Below are 20,971 nucleotides of genomic sequence, written 5' to 3' on the forward strand. Positions count from 1 at the left end.
CTATTTCACAAATTAGATTTAGCTGGTCTATACATTCAGTGAAGTACTAATTGTAATCTCGGTGGGGGTTTTTTTTTTTTTTTTGGTAGAAATTGATAGGCGAATTAAAAAATTTAAATGGAATTACAAAAAAAAACAGAATAGTCAAAATAATCTTTAAAATAAGCCCAAAGATGGAGGATCTATACTACCAGTTTTCAAATTTTACAATAAATGTAAGTAATTAAAACAGTCTGGCGTAGGCATAAGGACGAGCCAGCAAATCGGTGGAACAGAGTCCACACACAGGCTCGCATGTACATTTCGCTTGATCAATGACAAAGACACCAATGAGATTCAAGGGGAAAGAAAGGTCTTAGGCCAAATTGTGTTAGGAAGATAAAATCGTGAGGTCGGGGTGCGGGGTGCGGGGTGCGGGGAGGGGTTGAACGAGCAGCCGGAACTGGTTTAACAAGTCTCTTGAAAGGCAGGGGTTCTTCACTTTGGCTATAGGACCCAGACTTGCTTTGGGGTTGTTGACAATTCCCCTGCACCGGGAGGAGGTTGTCACTTTAAGGCAAACACACCAGGAAGTTGGAAGTGGTTGGAGGCGGGCCGGGGGCCGGGGGCCAGGGGCGTGCAGCCCGCTGCCTTTGCAGAGAGTGAGGGGTGCCCAGGAACCAGCAGAGAAAACTGGGAGCGATAGGATTGATTCTTTCTGCGCAAAACAGGTCCCGCCCCTCTTGACACTCGAGGACAGGAAACCCAGCCAGCTCCCTGGTGCGGGCGGTGGCTGGAGGAAGTGGCGTTTGCTCCCGATGGCTTTATATACACCTTCGCAAACAGCCTAAGTTGCAGAGCAGCCTGGGGAGCGGGAGCGCAGCCGAGAACTCCGCAGCCGCTGAGCGACAGGCAGTGAGACCAGGTACGGCAGGCGCGCAGGGCTCCTCGGTGCCACACGGAACAGGAACCGATGGCTGAGGACAGCGGCCTCTGGCCTCCACAAAGGCAACTGTGATCTATTCAGACGCCAGGTCTTCCTGGAAAGGTCCTAACTGACGTGTGCTTTCTGTATTTTGCCATCCTTTCTTTTGGACAGGTTATTTTGGCCCAGGACTGTGAAGGTCTCTGGAGGTCATGATCAGGAAGAGAATTGCTGTGATTGGGGCAGGTGCCAGCGGGCTCACGTCTATCAAGTGCTGCCTGGATGAAGGCTTGGAGCCCATCTGCTTCGAAAGGACAGGTGACATCGGAGGGCTCTGGAGGTACCAGGTAAATCTAGTTGAGAAATGCTTGGCACCCTCGCTGCAAGCAGATGGATCAGATATTTTATCTTGTATCTGGACATCGGCCTTGGCAGTGATTAAGTCTGCTAGCCTTTGGTCTCCTGATTCTTCTCAGCGCTGTTACCTCTAGGCAGTTTTCTTTCCCTAGGCTAGCAGCTAAAAACGGACACGGGTATCACTTGTTTTTCCTTTACTGGTATCTAGAAAAATGGCACGGAGATCATTTAAAGAGTTTCGCTGCCGTCCAGAAGAGGGTAAGGTTGTGGGGCGGGGGGCGGGGGAGTCGACAAAATAACAAACACGAGAACGTGTAAAGTGGTTAGAAAATCCACAGTCGTCGCTGCTGCTCTGCGTCCACGGTAAGTGATCTAGATTACGGCCTCCAACTCCTCCAGAAATCCCCTCCCACTCTGCTCTAACCTTGTTTTTTCTTTTTCTGTTCTTTTACGTTCTTTTTCTTTTTCACTTCCTCTCTCTCTCTCTCTCTCTCTCTCTCTGTCTCGTTTAAATTCTGGTTCACTTCAGATAATTCTCTAATAATCCAAGTCCTTCGGAAGAATATACAATCTGGGCGCCTTCTTTGCTATGAATGTTTACGTCACTTGAGAAATCAAATTAGTCAAAGTCCTGTCTTCAGAAGAGGGCAGAGGACACCTGCAATGGGGTCTTCCTAGCCTCGCGTACATTCGGTTTTAAAGCCCAGTCGCTGTAACATGCACAACCAGCCCTGGAGCTGTTTATTAAAACTTCGGGTGTCATCTACTTTTATGATAGGTAAGCTCATCATATGCCGAAGACTATCATCCTCCTTTCCTGGTCTCCAAAGTGACAGGCATTGGGTTTGTTTTAAACTCGCTTTGTAAACCAGGGAATGGTACCAACGTGGCCGGACAGGTTTTGTATTTCGCAGAGACTTTCGTATTACGCAACGTCATTATGCAGTGGCTCTAGCCTATGGCTACTCTGCACGCCACATGCCCCACACCTCTGTCAATAATCAGTCTCTGGCATGGGCTGAAAAGGCTGTTATGTTTGTAATCAATAGAAAAATACGCTTTTGAAATCCACCCACAACAGAGTGTAGAGGTTGAGAGCACAGCCCTGTGTTCGAATCCTGCGGCAGCACCTACCAGCTGTGTGACCCTGGGAAAAATCAACAAACCTCTCCGTAGTCGTGTCTTCATCTTTAAGAAGGAGATAATACTGGTACCCTCTAAACAGAGTTAAGTTCACGAATGAGTGTGTCAATCATTACCAACGGTGCCAGGTAACAGTACGTGTGTCAATCATTACTAACGGTGCCAGGTAACAGTACGTACTTGCATGCTCGTTTTATGCCCAGGCCGGTTCTGTAGGCCTGGAGCGGGGCCCGCACGGTGTGTGTCTCTGGCAAGTATCGTAGCCAAGCTTGGCAACTACTGACCGGGCCCACAATCGGTTGAGGGGAAGCCATCCTATCTGATTATTGGGTTTCTGGCTTTTAATCGTTTTCTGATTATCATCTTGGAAAAATTTCAACTCCTTCTAAAACGCTCCCTTGAGAGTAAAGCAGCTGTATTTCATCATAGCTCTCTGACCTATGTTGAGACACAGCGCATCTGTCTATTATATAGCACATGCATTATATATGTTTTAATATACACCTATATTTCCGTATATATTTTACATATATATAGCGCTACATTTCTACAGCCAGGCGTGATGCCTGACCTCTGCTTCTGCTCTTTTCTCTCCCTGACATCCCCTTCCTTTATTTGTTTTATAAATGAATCCTTGAGAAGCAAAGTGCCTTAAGTGGCTGCTTAGAATGCTCGGGAACTCAGACCTTCATTCCACAGCTCCACAGGCATAGGAGAAACATCCACCAACTGCAGACTGAGCATGTTTCACATGCTCACGCTAAGAAGTGCCTGGATCTGAGATCTGCTTCTCCACCACCACCCCGCTTGTCTTTTGGAGTTCTGCTCTCTCCTACCCTACTCCCTCCCAACTTTACTGAAATGTATTGGGGGGTTTCATGTATAACATCATCCCCAGCACTTTGGAATTCCACCACGGCTGCCAGGTGTCCAGGCGGACACGGCACTCAGGGCTTCCATTTCCGTTTTTCGTGACAAGTCCCAGGGATTCGGTATATAATTTTTCTTCTCAAATGCCATCACTTGAATTTTTTATTATCTCTATTCCTTTCTCTCTCTGTTTCACCTGCCAAATAGGAGTAGGATTAACCACTTGTCTCCTTGTTATCACTGAATACTTTTTGGTAATAATTATCCCCCCTTGTCCACGGGGGATACGTTCCGGGACCCCCAGTGGATGCCTGAAACCGTAGATCGTACTGAACCCTATATTTACTGTGTTTCTTCCTATACATACACACCTGTGATAAAGTGTAACGTATAAATTAGGCACAGGAGGAGATTAACGAGAATAACTAATAAAATAGAACTGTTATGACACCATACTGTCACAAAAGTTAAGTGAACGTGGTCTCTCTCTCTCACAGCGTCTTGTACTCGACTCACCTTTTCACTTCGAAGAAGCGCTTCGCAGCTTCTCTCGGGCACACCAGAAAGGCCAGCATCACGGCTCTCGCGCTCTGGGGCCGTTATTAAGTAAACTAGGGGTCGCTTGAACGCGAGCGCTGTGACAGCCGGTCTGATAACTGGGGTGGCTGCCGAGCGACGGGCAGGCGGCACGGGACGTGCTGGCCAGCGGGGCGGCTCCCTAGGGGCGACTCACAGCGTGGGTGGGTCGGGTGGGAGCCGGAGGGCGCCCGATTGCATCGCGCTGCTCGGAACCACATGCGATTTAAAACGGAGGGATTGTTAGTTTCTTGAATTTCCCATTTCCCGTTTTCAGACCACAAGGGTAACTGAAACCTTAAAAAGTGGATAAGGGAGGTCAACAGTACATGTACGTTCTCGAGACATTAATTTCAATCAGTTCTCGATCTTATTTATCATTAAGGTTAGGTAAGACTGATGATGGAAAGTACCTTTTGCCAACTTACGCTCTCTCCAGCATAAGTTCCCATTTCACTCGGTTTTTGCCGACGCAGACCAATAGTCTTCTAAATTAGTCAAAATGAGGTAAAATGGGAACATACTGGACAGAATATAAGTTAGTACAATGATTCCCAGACAGCAATCTCGCAAGTATATGAAAATCCTCGACACTTACTTAGGCTTTGAAATACGTAAAATATTTAAGACTATTACATAGATGGGCAGTTCTCACTTGGACTCTCACGTTGCTGTGGTCAGGTGACAACTGACACTGGATGTCGGCCATGGTCTCCGTGCTCACACATGTTTAGAAATTCAGCTGGGCTAACTCAAATTTCCAGGTGCCAGGTGTGCATCTCTCTATCCCAGTCACCCTCTTCACATGGCTAGCTTGGGCCTCCTCACGGTACGGTGGTCTCAGAGTAGCCGGACTTCTTACAGGGCTGCTGACTGCCACCAGAGCAAGCTTTCTAAGAGACCTGGGCAGGAGCCACGAGACTACTTATGACTTAGTCTTGGAGGCCATTCGGTATCACTCCAGGTGCACGCTGTTGGTCAACGGAAGTCGTAAAGACAACTCAGATTCAAGGGGAAGAGGCTACACAAAGGGGCAAATTCTGGGAGATGTGGAGGGTGCGCGTGTAACTTTTTTTAAATGGCATTTCTTTCAGAAAACTTTTTGAAATATTTATCGGCTCTTTACAAACCACGAAATTAACTCTGAAGTTGCTGTGAATGCTTCTTGTTAACCGCAGGAAAATCCTGAGGAAGGAAGGGCCAGCATCTACAAATCACTCATCATTAACACGTCCAAGGAGATGATGTGCTTCAGCGACTATCCCATTCCAGATCATTTTCCTAACTTCATGCCCAACTCCAAGATCCAGGAGTATTTCAGGATGTATGCCGAGGAATTTGGCCTTCTAAAGTACATTCGATTCAAGGTAGGGAATATCGTTGGTGTGTTTGTGTTTGTAGTTGTTTGTCGAGTAGATGAATAATGCGGTTTCATTTGACCATTGCTTACATGTAAAGGTTGGTTTGATGTCCACATGTATTTAGCCTTTCCAGACGAAGACTCCACACTTTGTCTCTTCTGTGCCTGGAAAATGATCATGGAAAGGTCCCTCTTTTGCATATTTTGGTTATGATTTCAGGAATCCACCCGGCAGAATGTTTTTATTGCCTTCATTTTAGACTACCTGATTGCAATAAAACAGATGAGGGGAAACATTTTCCCAGTTAGAGAGGGGAACCGACAGGTCGTGGGAACTTTAAAACCTTCTGCTAGCCCAGCTTGTCTGCTCTCGCTTGGCCCTTTGAAGCTTTCTGGAGCGTTTTACATTGCGTTATTTTATGCGATCATAACAACCCCGTGAGGTAGTTAGAGAGAAGTTACGGAGAAAGCAAAGAAGTGAACTCTGGTGAAGGGGGAAGAATACTGAACAGAGGAAGAAAAACTTGAGCTCTAGTCTTTGTTTTACTACCGATCAACTTGTGGCGTCAGACAAGGAAGTTGCTCACCTTCGGGTTTCTTGGCTTCTTCCTGCTGTAAAGTCTTCCACGATGTGGCCGTCATTTTTAGCCATGGCCATGAAAGAACAGATATTTCTGACAGCTGGCAAAAAAAAAAAAAAAAAAAGTCCAATTCTTCTATATTTTATTTTTGTGTGTGTGATGAGAAGTCTTAGGATCTACTCCCTACGGCTGTCACCCTTGCCATCGGCAGCGTCAACCCGAGTTGCCACGTAGTATGTTACTGCCCCAATACCTAGTCATCGTAGAACTGGGAGTTCCTACATTTTGACCTACCCTGACCCCCTTCTACCTTCTGGTCGTTCTGCCGAATCACGCCTTTATCTGTTTAACAACAGCTATGAAACGGCAACATCTGGTGACAGCTTCCAAGTCAGTCATGTCAAGCCCCGTGGTGCTTCCCGTCGCTTGTTTAAACACTCATTGAACAGGTTCAGTACTGTACTAAGCAGGGAAGATACAAAGACCAAAAAAAAAAAAAAAAAAAAAAATCTGTGGTTTTATAGTCTAAGGAGATAGAAAAGTGAAGAAAAATGTATTATAAATATAATTAATAAAAGCGAAGAGAGTGGACTTTGAACAAAAAGTCAGCCGGATGTAGTAAAATGGGTTTATCTGAGAACGACAACGGTCGATCCGGGACCACATGCAATTCCGAAAAAAAAAAAAAAAACGAGGAGATCGAAGTCTTTTACGGAGGGAAGTCGGGACAGCCGCCGCAGAGTCCCCCCTGCTGTTTCGCGACAGACCGAAGGCACGAGAGCCCCCCCCTTTTTGCCTCCCTGCTTCATTTTGCATGAAGGCCCTGTTGACCTTTTTTTTTTTTTTTTTTTTTTTTTTAATACAAGAGTTACAGTGTGATGAATGCTGTATAGAGATCTCTATATATTGCAGCTCAGAGAACGGACGCTTAACCCACCTGGGATGAGGCGTCGGGTACCAGGGAGATTTCCTTATTGGAGATAAATATCGGAAGTAAATGTCGAAGGGTGCGTAGGAGTCAGCCAGATGAAGAAAGCATAAAAGGACGATCCCTTCAGAGGCACCAGCCTGTGGAAAAGCAAGAACATGGCAGAAAAGAACTGTAGAGTGTGCGGGAAGGCTAGGGTAGAACAGCTGTGGCATCTCATTAGTCCACCCACGGATAATGGTTGTAGACCCTAGAAGCACATTCTTAATTTTCCCTATTTTTTTTTAAAGGTAAAAATTATGCCACTGACCACCCCATCTCCCAGCCTCTTTCTTTATGGCTACTTTTGTAAAATAGGCATTTATGGGAGCCTCAGAGAGGTTCACTTAACATAAAAGTTTTATGTACACGAGCCACTGAGATGTTTTCCGACTTAGGAGGGAGGGAGCCCTGGAGCTCAGTCGCATGTTTAAGGCTACACAGTGAGAACAGGACTTGGGATACGAAGCCATCAGAGGGTGTCGGGACATCTGGGGGTCAGGGTGGGTTAGGCTTTGAGTGCATGGCGTGTCTTCGAAGCGCAGAAGTCCAAGCTCTATGCCAGTGTCACGCTGCCTTAGGGACACTCTGAGGGCACTCGTTTTTCTGCCTCATGGAAGTTTTCCCTCAGAAAAGGTTCTTTGTGGAGTACGAAAATCAAATATCCCTGCGTGAGCCCTGTTGCGTGACATCAGCCCTTCGGGGAACTCTGTAAGGAGAGTCATGTCAGGGAAGGTGGCCGCCGGACATGCCGTGGCTACAGTCCCCTGTGGCTGCTGCTTTTCTTTTCAGACCAGCGTGTGCGGGGTGACGAAGCAACCCGATTTCTCCACTTCGGGCCAGTGGAAGGTGGTCACAGAGTGTGAAGGGAGGAAGGAAGAGAATGTTTTCGACGGGGTCATGGTTTGCACCGGCCACCATGTCTCTCCTTACTTGCCCTTGCACAGCTTCCCTGGTGAGTGGCCTACCAGGACAGGGGACCCCCTGAATCATGCCTGTGGCCTGGTCCCTGGGAAAGGGGAAGATTCTGGCCTGAGGGATTCCTACCTCGGGATGAAGTTAGGCTTAACCTAATTCTGCATGTTCTCCTGCTAGATGTTGGGGTAACCTGTGTTTGTGCCACTTGGGAGCAGAGAGAATGGTAACTTTGGAGACAAGAAAAAGTTAGAAGGCTCTAGATTTAGTTTCACAGTGATTACTTTTTCTAAAGATCAAAAGAAAGAACGTGGACTTGACGTATATGAGATTGGATGAGGACTTTTTCAGCAATCAAGGAAACAAACAGAAACGCTGAGTTTATAAGGAAGAAATGGAAGCTTAAGTAAAGAATTTATTACAGTCTTTGGCATGGATTTTTATTTTGAAAAAAAAAAGTATTCTATGTATGCCCTAGAGTTTATGAAAACACGTACTCGAATTGAAATGGGAGTAGGTATTTAAAGAGGATGGAAAAATAGAAGAGAGTGAAGGTTTTCCGAAGCAGTTTGGATTTCTGAGTCTACAAATGGATCCTGGTTAGGAAGTCACAAGGTTCTGCTCTGAGGCTATGGGAAGAGGAAAGAGGCAAAACGTATTCCAAACAGCAATCATGCAGCTGAATAAAGGGGGAGCATATGGAGAGTATATGCTTAAACTCAGCGCATCACAAAAAAAGAAAAATAATTTGTCGAATGATATCAGCTCAACCGTCAGCTGATAATTATTCCCCCTTCTCTTGCAGGAATTGAGAAGTTTCAAGGACAGTACATGCATAGTCGAGAGTATAAGAATCCACAGAGTTTCACTGGAAAGAGAGTCATTGTCATTGGCATTGGGAATTCTGGAGCGGACGTGACCGTGGAGCTCAGTCACGTAACCAAGCAGGTGCGAATCAGCTACTAATTTATTTTGCTCTGTCAGGGAAGCTGAGGTGGAGCCAGCGGAGGGTACGGTACTGGCACATGGCTCGGCAGTGCCGATGGCAGATGGAAGCCTTGGTTTCATTGCCACGGGCGGCAACATCGTGACAGACGATATGATGGAGCCAGGGCTGCCTATTGGAGTCCCCTCACGCTAAGGAGTCAGGTCATGACCATAGACCGTGCTCATAATCCCAGTCAGATGTCCCTTCCGAGTGGCCTCTGGTTTTGAGGAAGAGCAGATGGTGGCCCGCACAGCGGACCAGAAACTGGGCTCCTCTGCGGGCCATGCTCTCACGTGAAGGATAGCACCCTGGGTGGCTGAAAGCTGTCCGCCCGTAGGGTGGCGGGGGGACTTTCTTCTCCTCTCCCCAAGGGGAAAACAGCAGCCATCTCACCTCCCCAAAGTCAGCATGCATGCCAGTGTAAACATGTCCACACCGGCCCTGGCAGGTGGCTCACCCCAGCCTCCACCTGCAGCTCCCTAACATGGAGTGACTTGCTCCAAAGTAATGTCTCTGGCCTTGAGGCTTTTTGTTGTTTGAGGCTTTATTTATTTACTTACTTATTTATTTACTTACTTACTTAATTTATTTATCTATTTAGCATCATAGATTTTGAACTGGGGAGAAAGTATCTTCGTTATACATTCCCAGGGGAAAAACATGTCATTTTTATATTTTATCATTCACGTCTTTATTGAATCATAACTCTCTTGGCAACAGGGATAAGCCTGGTTGTTCTTCAGGAACTTGAGTTAAGCCGTGCTCCACAAATATGTTTTATTTATTTATTTTTTAAAATAAAGTTTAATGCCACAACTTTGTTAAATGACATTTACCCAGAAACTCCATCCAATAACATTTCTTCTCAGTCCTATCCTCATCTGTCACCACAGAAGTGATTTCATATGTTACTACTGCATGAATGAATTCAACAAGCATTTGTCAGGAAATAACTATAGACAGAAGAAAAGGTAGAAGTGTGTGTGTGGCTGTTCTGATAAAAAAGGAATGTACCAGGTATGTCGTGGGGACCGGAGGTATGAGCCTTCTTCAGTGTCCTTGGTTTGTCACAGGGCCAGTGATAAGGGAGCTGAGGCCAATGCACCGAGGAAGTGTAGGTGGCCGAAGGGCCAAGCGCCCAGAGTGGGGGGCGGCGAGGTGCGCATCTGAGAAAGGCTGGGGAAACGCAGCTGCCGGGTTCTGACTTTTTGCTTTATGTATGAAATTGTATTTATGAGAAGTTGCTTGTCAGTCAGACATCTTAAATGGACCTATACCTTTCAGCGTATCAAGGACATTTCAGTATGAGGATTCTCATACTACAATGCCTTTGTGAAGAGGAAACATCCCTTTCTTGAAAATCCATTTTCCTTACATTGTTTTTTTCTTATAAATCCAAATCTGCAAATATGCTGTTTGCTTAAAACAAGGTACTGGTGGACAACCGAAATAAGAAATATGATGACAGCCATTAAGCATTTATTGTTTACCATATGCCACTCCCTTTACAAAACACTACTTCTCACAATAGCCTTGTGATATATGTATCATCGTCACTATTTTACACATAGGAAACCTTTTAAATGGGGCTCTGATCATGGATATTACTCATATACTTATATACTTACATAACGAAAGTTATTTAGGCTGCACACAAAGCCATTTGATTCCTAAGACCACGCCTGCCCTTTGAACTGTGAAATCTGAAAGTGCTCAGTTATGACAGGTGATCTTTTGACTGACAGCTGAGACAAAAGACCATAGAGCAATGTACTTATATACCTTACAACTCAAAACTATCTCTAGAGTTTTACAGTGTAGTAAAAGTGATACTATTTTTGCCAGGAAATTCCGTATCAGCTCTGAACATGGACGTTAGCCAGCAGAGGACATAAAAAGACTGGCCAGTTCCCTGTTATTCTACTAGCAAACTTCAGTTTTTCCATTAAATAATCAATGAAACATTTCTTCAGTACAGGCTATGGAGTTAGTCAGACCTGGGTTGGAAATTCAGCTCTGACGCTTACTAGCTGTATGATCTGAGGTGACTTACGGCTCTCCTCCATGCCTCTGGCCTATAAAAGGAGGACAATAAGACCCACCTCAAGAGGTTGTTGTATTGATTGAATAAGATACAGATAAAGAACCTAGCATAGCAACTTATAGGTCACAATTCTCAATAACTGAAAGTGATGATAATGATGCGTTTGGGGATACTAAAAGATGTGTATGCTACCCTTCCACCCTGGAGAAAACATATTTAGAAGGACAGAAGAGAAGAGTGTTTAACTTCACACACGTATTCTCACTGATGGTGACCTAAAGCGCTACCATATTAAGCACTTTTACATGTTACAACTGAAAGAAAGTAAAAAGTTTAATATCAATGTAAATGATAAATAACAGTGTTTTTTTTTTAAATTTTTTTTGTAATGATGCAAACAGTGTTGAAGGCAAAAAAAGTTGAGGGTTTTGGATTAAATGATCTACAGTTGCTACCAGCTTTATCATTCCACGATTGTGAGTTGGACAGGTGGTATATGCTAGAGAATTTCAGAGAATGGAGAGAAAACTGTGAGCCAGAGCAATCAGAGGTGTCTTCATGGAGGAGGCAGACTTGATCTGGATCTTAAGAGTGAATAGGCTTTGGGAAATTAAGAGGATTGGAGGCTTTACACAGAGAACAGAAAAGCAGTGGTGGTTCAGAGCAAGACACAGTCTTGATCAGGGAATACACCAATTTAATTGTAAGCATAGTGTTTGAGAAGGAAGGTAGGAGGAAATAATAATAATTTTTTAAAAAGATTGCACAGGGACTCAAAAGCCAGACTGATGAATTTAAACTCGCTCTTGAAGAAAATGGAGATACTTTTAAAGGCTTCAGAGTCAGAGAATGGTAAAAGCAAACAATTTCTCCCATGTTCCAGGTTTTCCTCAGCACCCGGAGAGGGGCTTGGATCATGAATCGTGTATCATGCAATGGGTATCCTGGTGATGTGGTGCTCTTGTCTCGATTTAATGAACTCTTGGTGAAGATTTTCCATCCATCATTAATAAACATGTATCTTGAAAATAAGTTAAACCAAAAGTTTGACCACGAAATGTACGGCCTAAAACCTAAACACAGGTATGTTCCGATGGGAGAGCAGAGTGGTAACGGCCAAGGCACAAATTAAGGACCAGTCACATAGGCTGCTAGGGGAGCTCACTCTCCACGAAGGGTAAGGAAACCCACAGAATCTGAGATCAGGTTTTGGCTTGCCCCTTAGAAGTTCCAGACCTATGATTCTCTGTGGCATTCACCATCCCATCACATCCCCGAGTACCAGTTTTTCTATGTGATGTAGCCGAGGGGAGGGCATCGCTCATTCATCCATTGACATCGAGCACCTCTTATGAGCTGAGCATGATGCCAGGCATACAGAGAATACAGAGATGAAAGACCTAATAGTAATACTAATACAAATAATAACCCCTCACCTTTAGAGGACTTAATATTAAGACCAGCACCGGGCTACATGAGTTACATGCATTAACTCATTTAATCCTCACGACAGCCTACATTTTCCAGATAGAAAGCTGACACTTAGAGAAACTAATTTGCGCAAGATCGCACAAGGAATAAGCAGCAAACTCAAGAAATTTATTTTGCCTTAAGTACTCTAAGAGAATACGTGATAGTAAGACAGAGAGTATGTGGCACTCTGCGACAGTGTGAGGATGGGAACCCTCACACGGCCAAGGAGGTAGACTGCGAAAGCGTTTCTAGAGGCCAATTCTAAGTGCTCGGATTTACTTAATTCAAAATAGTAAGTATAATGAGCATGCATATACACTCCGTTTAGATTTACCTATTAAGACACTTTACCCTAAATTATTCAACATATTATGCCTAAGAAAAAACGCATCCTCCTACATAAACACAATGACCACACTTGGGAAATTTAACATAGATAAAATACTATTATCTAATCTTCAGATTTCCAAAATGGTCCCAATAACATATCTTTATAGCTTTTTTTATTTGTAAACCCAAGACCCTGTCAAGTCTCTTTAATTTCTCTTAATCGGAAATAATTCTCCATTGAAAAAAATCCAAGCCAATTGTATTGCAGAAAGTCTCTGACTTTGGACTTAACATAGCTGTTTTTCATTTATCGTATTCAGCTCAAATGTTTTTGGCACAAAAACTCAAAGGTTATGTTGTACCTTCTCGCTAGATCATAGCAGGAGCCACGTGATAGTGGTTTATTGCATATTAATGTTAAATTTGCTCACTTGGATAAGGTGGCATCTACCAGGTTGCTCCTTTATAAAGCTCTCTTTTTTTCCTTTGAAAATAACCAATAGGGTGATACTCTGAGTTTGTTCCCTGATAACCTTTCACCCACTTATCTCATCCGATTATGGAAACAGTAGCATCCATACTTTTGGTGATTATAAAATAAATTGAGGCTTTATGAAATGAGAGGAGGTAGTCAAACAAATGGGGTAAGGAAATAGCATTCATATTTTAAGTACGAGATCTTGGAATAGCAAAAACTAGGCTCTGGGACCTGCACGTAGTCTGGTTTGGCCGGACTGCATGGCAAAGTCAGAAAGAGCGACTGAGCACATCTCGAGGCTCACTGGGCAGGTACATGAACACCTGTGTATGCTCTGCTAAATGAAGAGTCTGGGATGAAGACAGTCCAGAGCCATTGAATGATTTTAAGCAAATAAGTGACACAATAATAAGTACTTTTTTTTTTTTGAACAACTACTCTAAAAATAAGTAGATTGAAGGAGGGAAGGAGGACAGGGGGGAGCAGGAGACCCTAAAGACCATCGTAATAGTCCAGGTGAGATAGCGAACAGGTTGAACTATTCTGGGGTTGTTAAGAGGAAGAAGGGAAAAGACTTGGTGACTAGATGTAAGACTCAGTTCTGTGGCTCGGGACATTACTGTTCCCTGTGAAACTGTGTATAAGACCATTCTTCCTTCACTTCCCAACACCGTGGCTTTCAGTGCCGTCCAGGGTCCAGCTTCCACTCTGAGATCCTGCTCTGTGCATTAGACCTTTCCCAAATTTCATGGATAGACCAAAGGGGAGACCACTGGCCCATCATTTAACCACCTCCATCAAAATAGAATTTGACTTACATGTTACTGATTCTCTCTCATTTCTCCTTCTTTTGGTCTTCATCACCATTCACAGGGTTCTGAATCAGCATCCAACAATCAATGATGCCCTGCCGAATCGTATAATTTCTGGCTTGGTGAAGGTGAAAGGAAATGTGAAGGAATTCACAGAGAGAGCGGCCATATTTGAAGATGGCTCCAAGGAGGATGACATTGATGCTGTTATCTTTGCCACAGGCTATACCTTTTCCTTTCCTTTTCTTCAAGATTTAGTCGAAGTAGTCGAAAACAAGATAACCCTGTATAAAAGGGTCTTCCTTCCCAACCTGGAAAAGCCAACTCTTGCAATCATAGGCTTGATCCAGCCCTTGGGTGCCATTATGCCCATTTCAGAGATCCAAGGACGTTGGGTCACTCAAGTATTTAAAGGTAAGTGATCATGCAAGCTGACTTCTTACTTGGTGCTATGCTTAATTACATTTATGATATTAATCTTAAATAGCCAAAACAGTATATATGATTGTAACCGTGCTGATACAAAATTAGTGCTCAAAAATTAATTTTTTACTAAATATAAAGTAGTCATTTATAATCATGGACATATATTGGAATATCCTGAGAAATTTTCTCAAAATACGCATGCTTTTCCTGGTGGCATTTATTTAATAAACCTGGGGTGAGGCAGACATAGATCTTTGAGAAAATGTTCCCCAAGTGCACTCTACATCAGAATCCACTCACCTAGATTTTAGACAACTGATACATATGTATTTGTGAAGCCAGAGAAGTTTATCTTTTTTCATATAAATAATATAGAAGTGGTGTGATTTGATTTCGGCCCCAAATTAAGACTTGGTTAAAGACTAGCCCAGAATGTAAAAGATTCGACCTCTCAAATTCTCACTTTCCCCTCTTTAGATCCCCTCTCTTGGTTTTGGGGTTTGGGGGAGAAGGCACGATATGAGTCAGCAGATTGACCCAGCTTTCAAAAGGCTTAACTCTATGTAGCGTCATTAAAAAATTACATCGTCCTCAAACTTACAACTATTCTTCTCGAAATTGGTCAGAGCCCACCCAAAGACGTGTTTTAAAAGTGAAACCGTAGTGCATTAAAAGGAGAGACAAGAATGGTTAAGGGGTTTGATAATGAATGTCCCATGTTAAGAATAACTGAAGAAGCTGAAAAGTTTAGCCTAGAAAAGGTTCAGGGAGATATGAGAGCTCCCTTTAAATATCCGAAGGGCCGTCTCATGGCAGAAGGATTTGATTTGCTCACTATCACTTCGAAGGAGAGCACCAGGACCAAGGAGTGAAACTTTGAGGATTTCACAGTATCAGCTTAACATAAAAAAACAAACTTTTTTTCTATCAGCCAGGGCCATTTCAAGATGGAATAGGCTGCCTCTGAAATTGTGAGGAATCCACACAGAATAGGAAGAGAATGAGAACGGCTGATGGCCATCCGGCCAGGCCCATGCGGAGTAGATTCAAACCTCTGAACAGGGAGAAATCAGACCACCTTTCAAGTCCCTTCTAACAAAGGAATTCTACGATTGTGGTGGTTATAATAAAATTTGTCACCGTCACTAATGTTTAATTAAAACTATCAGAGTTCTTGTTGGAATTACAACTCCCTCCTTCCTAGAGAAGATCTCTGGTAGCAGAGGAAAAAAAGGAGTAATGGTGTTAGAGTTGATAAATCAAAACCATTTCCAGATTTCCCCGAAGTTCTATCAGTTCTTAATTCCTTTTAGTTCTACCCAGTAGATCACGTACTCCTTGCGAGCACCAGGCTACCAAATGCAGGTAACTCATTATGTTGGCTTAATTCCAGTCATACTAAATGAACCTTTTAATTCAGTCAATTAAGTCAGAAAAAAAAAGTGCATTAAAATAGGCTGTAGCGTCGTAGTATACTTGAAATAACTAAGACTCTTTTCTAAGACCTAGTGAACTGTTGAGAGGAGTAGGGAAAATGGGTATTTGGAAGTCTGCATTATAGCTGTAGGATTAGGGGATCTTAGGGGACATGCACAAAAAGCCCAACTTCCTGTGCTAGCAGAGGCCTGGTGCTAATTCCTCCGGCCTTCTTCTAAGGCTTAGCAGGAAAGAATCATTAGAAGGAATCATTATTAAACTTCCAATAGGAACCCTACCTATTCTTGCCTTTCTCATCTCTGAACTCTGCCTTCGCTGTACCCATTTTTAGCTCTTTCTCGCTTTTAGATCCGTTCCTCCCATTCTTTCATGCCCAACTCGGCCCATCCTCTTCCCTGGCCTGGCCTAGCCCCATTTTCCTTCTTCCTTCTGTTCTCTGGAATTACCGTTCTCTTATCAAGAAAATATACGATCCTTTTCTAGAATGCCTTGCCTAAAATCTAATTTTCTCTTTCTCTCTTTTGCAGCCCCCTCAAAAGTCCTTCCACATTCTTTTAAGCCATTTATCATTTCCTTATGTCCACAGCGAAAGACTGTGACGGTGGACGCAGGTATCGGTTGGAAGGTAGAGCTGGAGAAATACCTTCCGAAGACAAAGTAGAACAGAGAAAGCTGCTGACGTCAACATTAATGGTGGTGGTGGTGGGTGCGGCCTCCTTGAGTACAGAAAACGATCCCGTTTTTCTTTAAATTCTCCATAGCAGAGTAATTGTTAGTAGGATTATTGTTCCTTACACTTAAATTTTTGGTTTTTCTCTTTAGGGCTAAAGACGTTGCCCTCACAAAGTGAAATGATGGCAGATATAACTAAGAATGAAGAGAAATTGAAAAAAAGGTAAGAAATTCTCCCAGGAAAGTATGTGCTTAGTTTTTCTACTTACTTAGTTCTTAATAAGAGCAATAGAGTATTATCTTTATCTTCCTCATGTTAGTGTAAGGATTTGGGTTATATTTTAAAAGGAAAAAGAGATAATAGTTTATGATGATAGAATGGAGAAATAGCACCAAAAGGTTTGAGATGGATGGCAAAGGAGAGACGAGCTTAAGAAAAGTATTTACGGCAGCACAATTCACAATGGCCAAAACATGGAAGCAGCCTACATGCCCATCCATGGACAATTGGATAAAGAAGTTATGGTTCACATATGCAATGGAATATTACTCAGCCATTAAAAAAAAGAGAGAGAGAAATCCTACCATTTGCAACATGGACGGACTGAGAAGCTATTATGCTGAGTGAAATAAGTCAGACAGAGAAAGATAAATACCGTAAGATTTCACTTATATGCAGAATCTATAGAACGAAAAGAACAAAGTAATCAAAAACAGGCTGACAAATATAGTGGACAATCTGGTGATGGCCAGAGGGGAGGGGGGTTGGGGGCTGGGAGAATGGGGTGAAGGGTTAAGGAAATATAAACTAGTAGCTGATGGGTGGTCATGGGGATGGGGAACACGGCAGAGGGAATGCAGTCAGCATTAATGTAATGGCTGGGCGGGGAGCCAGAGGAGAGAAGGAGCAATTAGGGAGATGGTTTTATAAACTATATAAACGTCTAACCAATATACTGTGTACTTGAAACTAATAATAACATTAAATTTTTAAAAAGTGTTTAAAATCCTATGTTTAGGGCATGAAAGAAAAGTCAAATAGGAAGAAGCACATGGAAAGAAAATCAGGTATAATGTTTTTCCAAGGATTACTGAAGAGCTAGTGGAGCTGCCTGGGAAAGGAAGAAAGATAACGAATTACCGAGATATGGTCGCGTTCGAAATCTGCAGATAGAGTTACAAAGGCCACTTGTTTGCAGAGGCCACTTGGCAGGCCGTCATCGTGGGGCAGCACGCTCAGGTCACAGCAGCTCGTGGTAGGAATAGTATTTGTGATTAGGGGCGGTGGTGACACCAGCCACCTGCTTAGTGCCTGGGCGAACACGGCGACTTAGCAATCTGAATGACAGAATTGAGCTTATTCACTGGGTGGTTTTTATTTGGACGAAGTGAGAGGTGACGGTAAGTTCCTAGGCTTTTGTGGAAAAGCCGGAGGCACATCATTCCAGGCCCGAAGAGACGGTTGTCTTGAGCCGGTTACGGCTCCATGTTGGAGAGGGAGTTTTACTGGACCCCGATGCCCTTGCCGGCTCTTCTGGTTTGGCCTTCCCTTCACTGCCAAACTTCTGCAACAAATGTTCTACGCCAGATGCTCTAGATGCTCGCCCTGCTCTCCCGCCTAAGCTCCCTGCTCTGTACCTTCTGTCCTCGCTCCTGTCCCTGCTCTGGCGAAGGTCGGCCGTGACCTGCTTCCTTTTCCTCACCGTTGACTCTGGTGCTTTGAAACATCTCGTCCTTCTCCGAGTGCTTTCTTCCCTTGTTTTTCTGGCACTAAAACGTCCTGCTGTGTGGACCCCACCACCACTGCCCTCGCTGGATGTGGACCGTACCCGGATGTCCACCCGGGGTTCCCGCAATGTGCCTCCTCTACCGTAGGCGATGGCTGCGGATATTCTGCACTCCCACTCACATTCTGTGCTCGGCCCCGCTGTCCTCCTTCACTCTGCCGTTCCCCTGACCTGGGCCACTCTCCACCTTGTTCTCAGTCTATCCACATCTTCCACATCTTCCAAGGACTTATTACAGCTGTATTTTAACTACCATCTTCTACGTTTCTACTTAGCGGTCTAAAACCCAGTCTTAATTCTTCTGTTTTATGTGTATCTCTCTTATCTCCTCCCGTAGATTATAAAGTCCTCGAGGACAGAAACAAGGTCTTACCTTCTCTATCTTCCACAGCTCCAGAAAGCACTGGTTGGTTGATGGACTGCTTGACCAACTGACTGATTAAACTGTTGATAGCCCATGCTTCTTTCTGTCTTGTCTGCTTCAGGTATGTGGAGAGCGCACGCCACACCATTCAGGCAAACTATATAGATACCATGGACGAGATAGCTGAGCTGCTCGGCACCAGGCCCAACCTGCTGTCTCTGGCCTTCACTGACCCCAAACTGGCATTAAAGTTGGTTCTGGGACCCTGTACTCCTGTCCAGTTTCGCCTGCAGGGCCCAGGGAAGTGGGATAAAGCTCGAGAAACCATCCTCACCACAGAAGATCGCATCAAGAAGCCTCTGATGACGAGAACAGTTGAAAAGAGTAGCTCCATGACTTCGATGATAACCATGACCAGGCTGATGCAGGCTGCTGTTCTCTTCGCCATAATTGTAGCTTATTTTGAGCTGTTCTGAAGGGGCTGGATCTTGAGATGCCCTCAGAATCTGACGAGACTAAACCACTCTCAGCTTCATGTTGCCTAGAAATCGACTTTTATTTCTTTCCGAAATATTAATCGTCTTTCCTCTTTTCCCAACAATGAAATCCCAGCTTTTCATTTGTACTGACTTATCTCTCTTCCTCTTATGACTCATAGCTTCCACTTCGGCATTGCCTAGACTGACTTCAGATGTTCTTTTAGGCGTCTTTGTATGTTCTTAACATGTGATAGGTGTTTGCTAAATGTCTGTGATTATCAAACATGGGTGGGGAGCACAAGTCTAGACCTATGTAAGAAATAGGTGATTCCAGGTAACTCTGCTTCTGATACGATTTGGTTTTCTGTGAGTTTAATCTCTTGTTTGTTTTTAATATCGTAATTAAATGTCTGTTTCCTGGGGAATATGAGAAATGCCAGTCTCATGACAGTTGTATGTAGCTGGTATCACTTGAGTCTGGACCTAGTGTCTTTTAATCTGCAGATTACTGTAGTTCAGTAGTAGGGAGGAGCAATCAATCGATCCTTCCCGTGGTGTCGAATTACTTTTGTGCTATGTCTAAAACGCAGTGCTGACTTTTATGGTTTATGCTATTAGAACAGAACGGCGTCGTGGATAAACAGCCCACAAGAAAACAATTCTGAGAAGTCCTAAATCAAATTACAGCAGGCTGGAGGGTGGAACGAAGAGACAAGAGATGTTCATCAGTTAAAGACTGAAGGGCAAAACCAGCCAAAGCCTGCCTACATTCCTGAATGCATGTTGAGACTCTGGTTAACTTCCAGGTGGCTGTTTTCAAAATGATCTGTAGAGAAGAGCCCGGAGCAGCACCTCCACACTTTACTATGTGCCATCTTTCTGGACCGTTGCCCACAACCAGCCCTTACGAGCAAACACTTCTTCATTACGGACTAATCACCCATCCCTGCCCCTTTATCTATAGGTGGTACAAATTCTTTCGAAACAGCTTACATTTTCCTTCTCCGAAGCCGAGATGTAAAGGAGCCTGTCAACTCCGGAACTACCCACGCGTTTGTCTTTCCACCTGGCCCAGCTGCTGGCTGCTGGCAGTTAGACCGCGTGCCCCAGTACCTGGTCCTTTTCTGGCTAGCATTTGGCTCAGTAGACCCTTTCTTTTAGAAAAGCTTTTGGTCGTGAAAGTTTTTTGTTTAACACTCCCAAAGCGGATAATCCAAAAATCATTTCTATTGAGCTTTATGAAAAGTTTCTCCTCTTAATAAAGTTTCCATTGGCTTATACTGGGTTTGCTCTCCTATGCCGATTTGACTATGGTAAGGAAATACATACCAAAGACCTATTATTTGGTATAGGGAAACCATCCTGGAGTTAGAAGGCTCATCAGTATACAAGTTAAGGTTTAATGCGTTATTCCTTCAAGGGTCTTGCTTGGGAGTCCTATGGAAAGGAGGAAAGGAACTGGGTATGTGGGCGGAAGTAACCAGACAGTCAAGATTTTGGAGGGGCGAGCAAAAGGTTGCAGTGAAAATGTACCTTCCCCCCCCCCCCCACAAACTATGTAGTTAAGAGCCAGAAAACAACTGAGGACAGAGGACAGATAAAAGCGGGAACAGTGGATTTAAGTGGATGGGTTTTCAACTTAATATAAAAATGAAATTTTCAATAAATAGAGTGGCTCATTCAGAAAGGGTGGCTTTGTAGGACCTGGGTTTCCTTGTCACTGGCTGCGTTTAAGCCTAAGTGGCATTCTCTTGTGAGAAATGTAGCAAACAGCATTCATGTATCCTCCGGTCTGCAAATGCTTATTAAAGCCTACTCTGTACAAGGTAAACACGGAATGGGAAGCGGAATCCAGTGGCCACCCGCTCCCTGCTAGCTGACAAAGCAGTGCTCCTCACAAACTGTGGTGTACACACTTGCCCCTGCAGATCTTGTCACAATGCAGATTCTGATTCTATAGGATGGGGCCCAGATTCTGCATTTCTAACAAGCTCCCCAGCGGTGCCAA

The 20,971-nt window shown here is 44.0% G+C and overlaps 1 protein-coding gene and 1 long non-coding RNA gene across 2 annotated transcripts in view; one reads left to right on the forward strand and one right to left on the reverse strand.

Annotated features, from left to right (window-relative positions):
* Positions 1-1,081: 1,081 nt before the first annotated feature.
* On the forward strand, positions 1,082-20,243 carry FMO5 (flavin containing dimethylaniline monoxygenase 5). Its single transcript, XM_016126713.2, has 8 exons — positions 1,082-1,251; positions 5,029-5,217; positions 7,551-7,713; positions 8,479-8,621; positions 11,589-11,788; positions 13,860-14,212; positions 16,484-16,556; positions 18,606-20,243. The coding sequence occupies exons 1-8, from the start codon at positions 1,117-1,119 to the stop codon at positions 18,958-18,960; spliced, it is 1,611 nt and encodes a 536-aa protein (XP_015982199.2). The 5' UTR covers positions 1,082-1,116; the 3' UTR covers positions 18,961-20,243.
* LOC118612898 overlaps positions 1,742-20,971 on the reverse strand; it is a 41,318-nt gene continuing 22,088 nt past the window's right edge. The window contains exons 3-5 of the long non-coding RNA XR_004955238.1: positions 6,729-6,859; positions 5,798-5,891; positions 1,742-5,475 (exon numbers count right to left, since the gene is read on the reverse strand). This is a non-coding gene — a long non-coding RNA (uncharacterized LOC118612898). The remainder of the gene's footprint in view (positions 5,476-5,797; positions 5,892-6,728; positions 6,860-20,971) is intronic.

The sequence above is a fragment of the Rousettus aegyptiacus genome, unplaced genomic scaffold (assembly GCF_014176215.1).
Source record: "Rousettus aegyptiacus isolate mRouAeg1 unplaced genomic scaffold, mRouAeg1.p scaffold_m13_p_17, whole genome shotgun sequence".
NCBI lineage: Eukaryota > Metazoa > Chordata > Mammalia > Chiroptera > Pteropodidae > Rousettus > Rousettus aegyptiacus.

Excerpts from the sequence above, each read along its gene's own strand:
- FMO5 (XM_016126713.2), top strand. The coding sequence starts at position 1,117 with ATGATCAGGAAGAGAATTGCTGTGATTGGGGCAGGTGCCAGCGGGCTC. Across the intron at positions 5,218-7,550 it reads TAAAGTACATTCGATTCAAG|ACCAGCGTGTGCGGGGTGAC; the intron begins GTAGGGAATATC and ends TTTTCTTTTCAG. Across the intron at positions 7,714-8,478 it reads GCCCTTGCACAGCTTCCCTG|GAATTGAGAAGTTTCAAGGA; the intron begins GTGAGTGGCCTA and ends CTTCTCTTGCAG.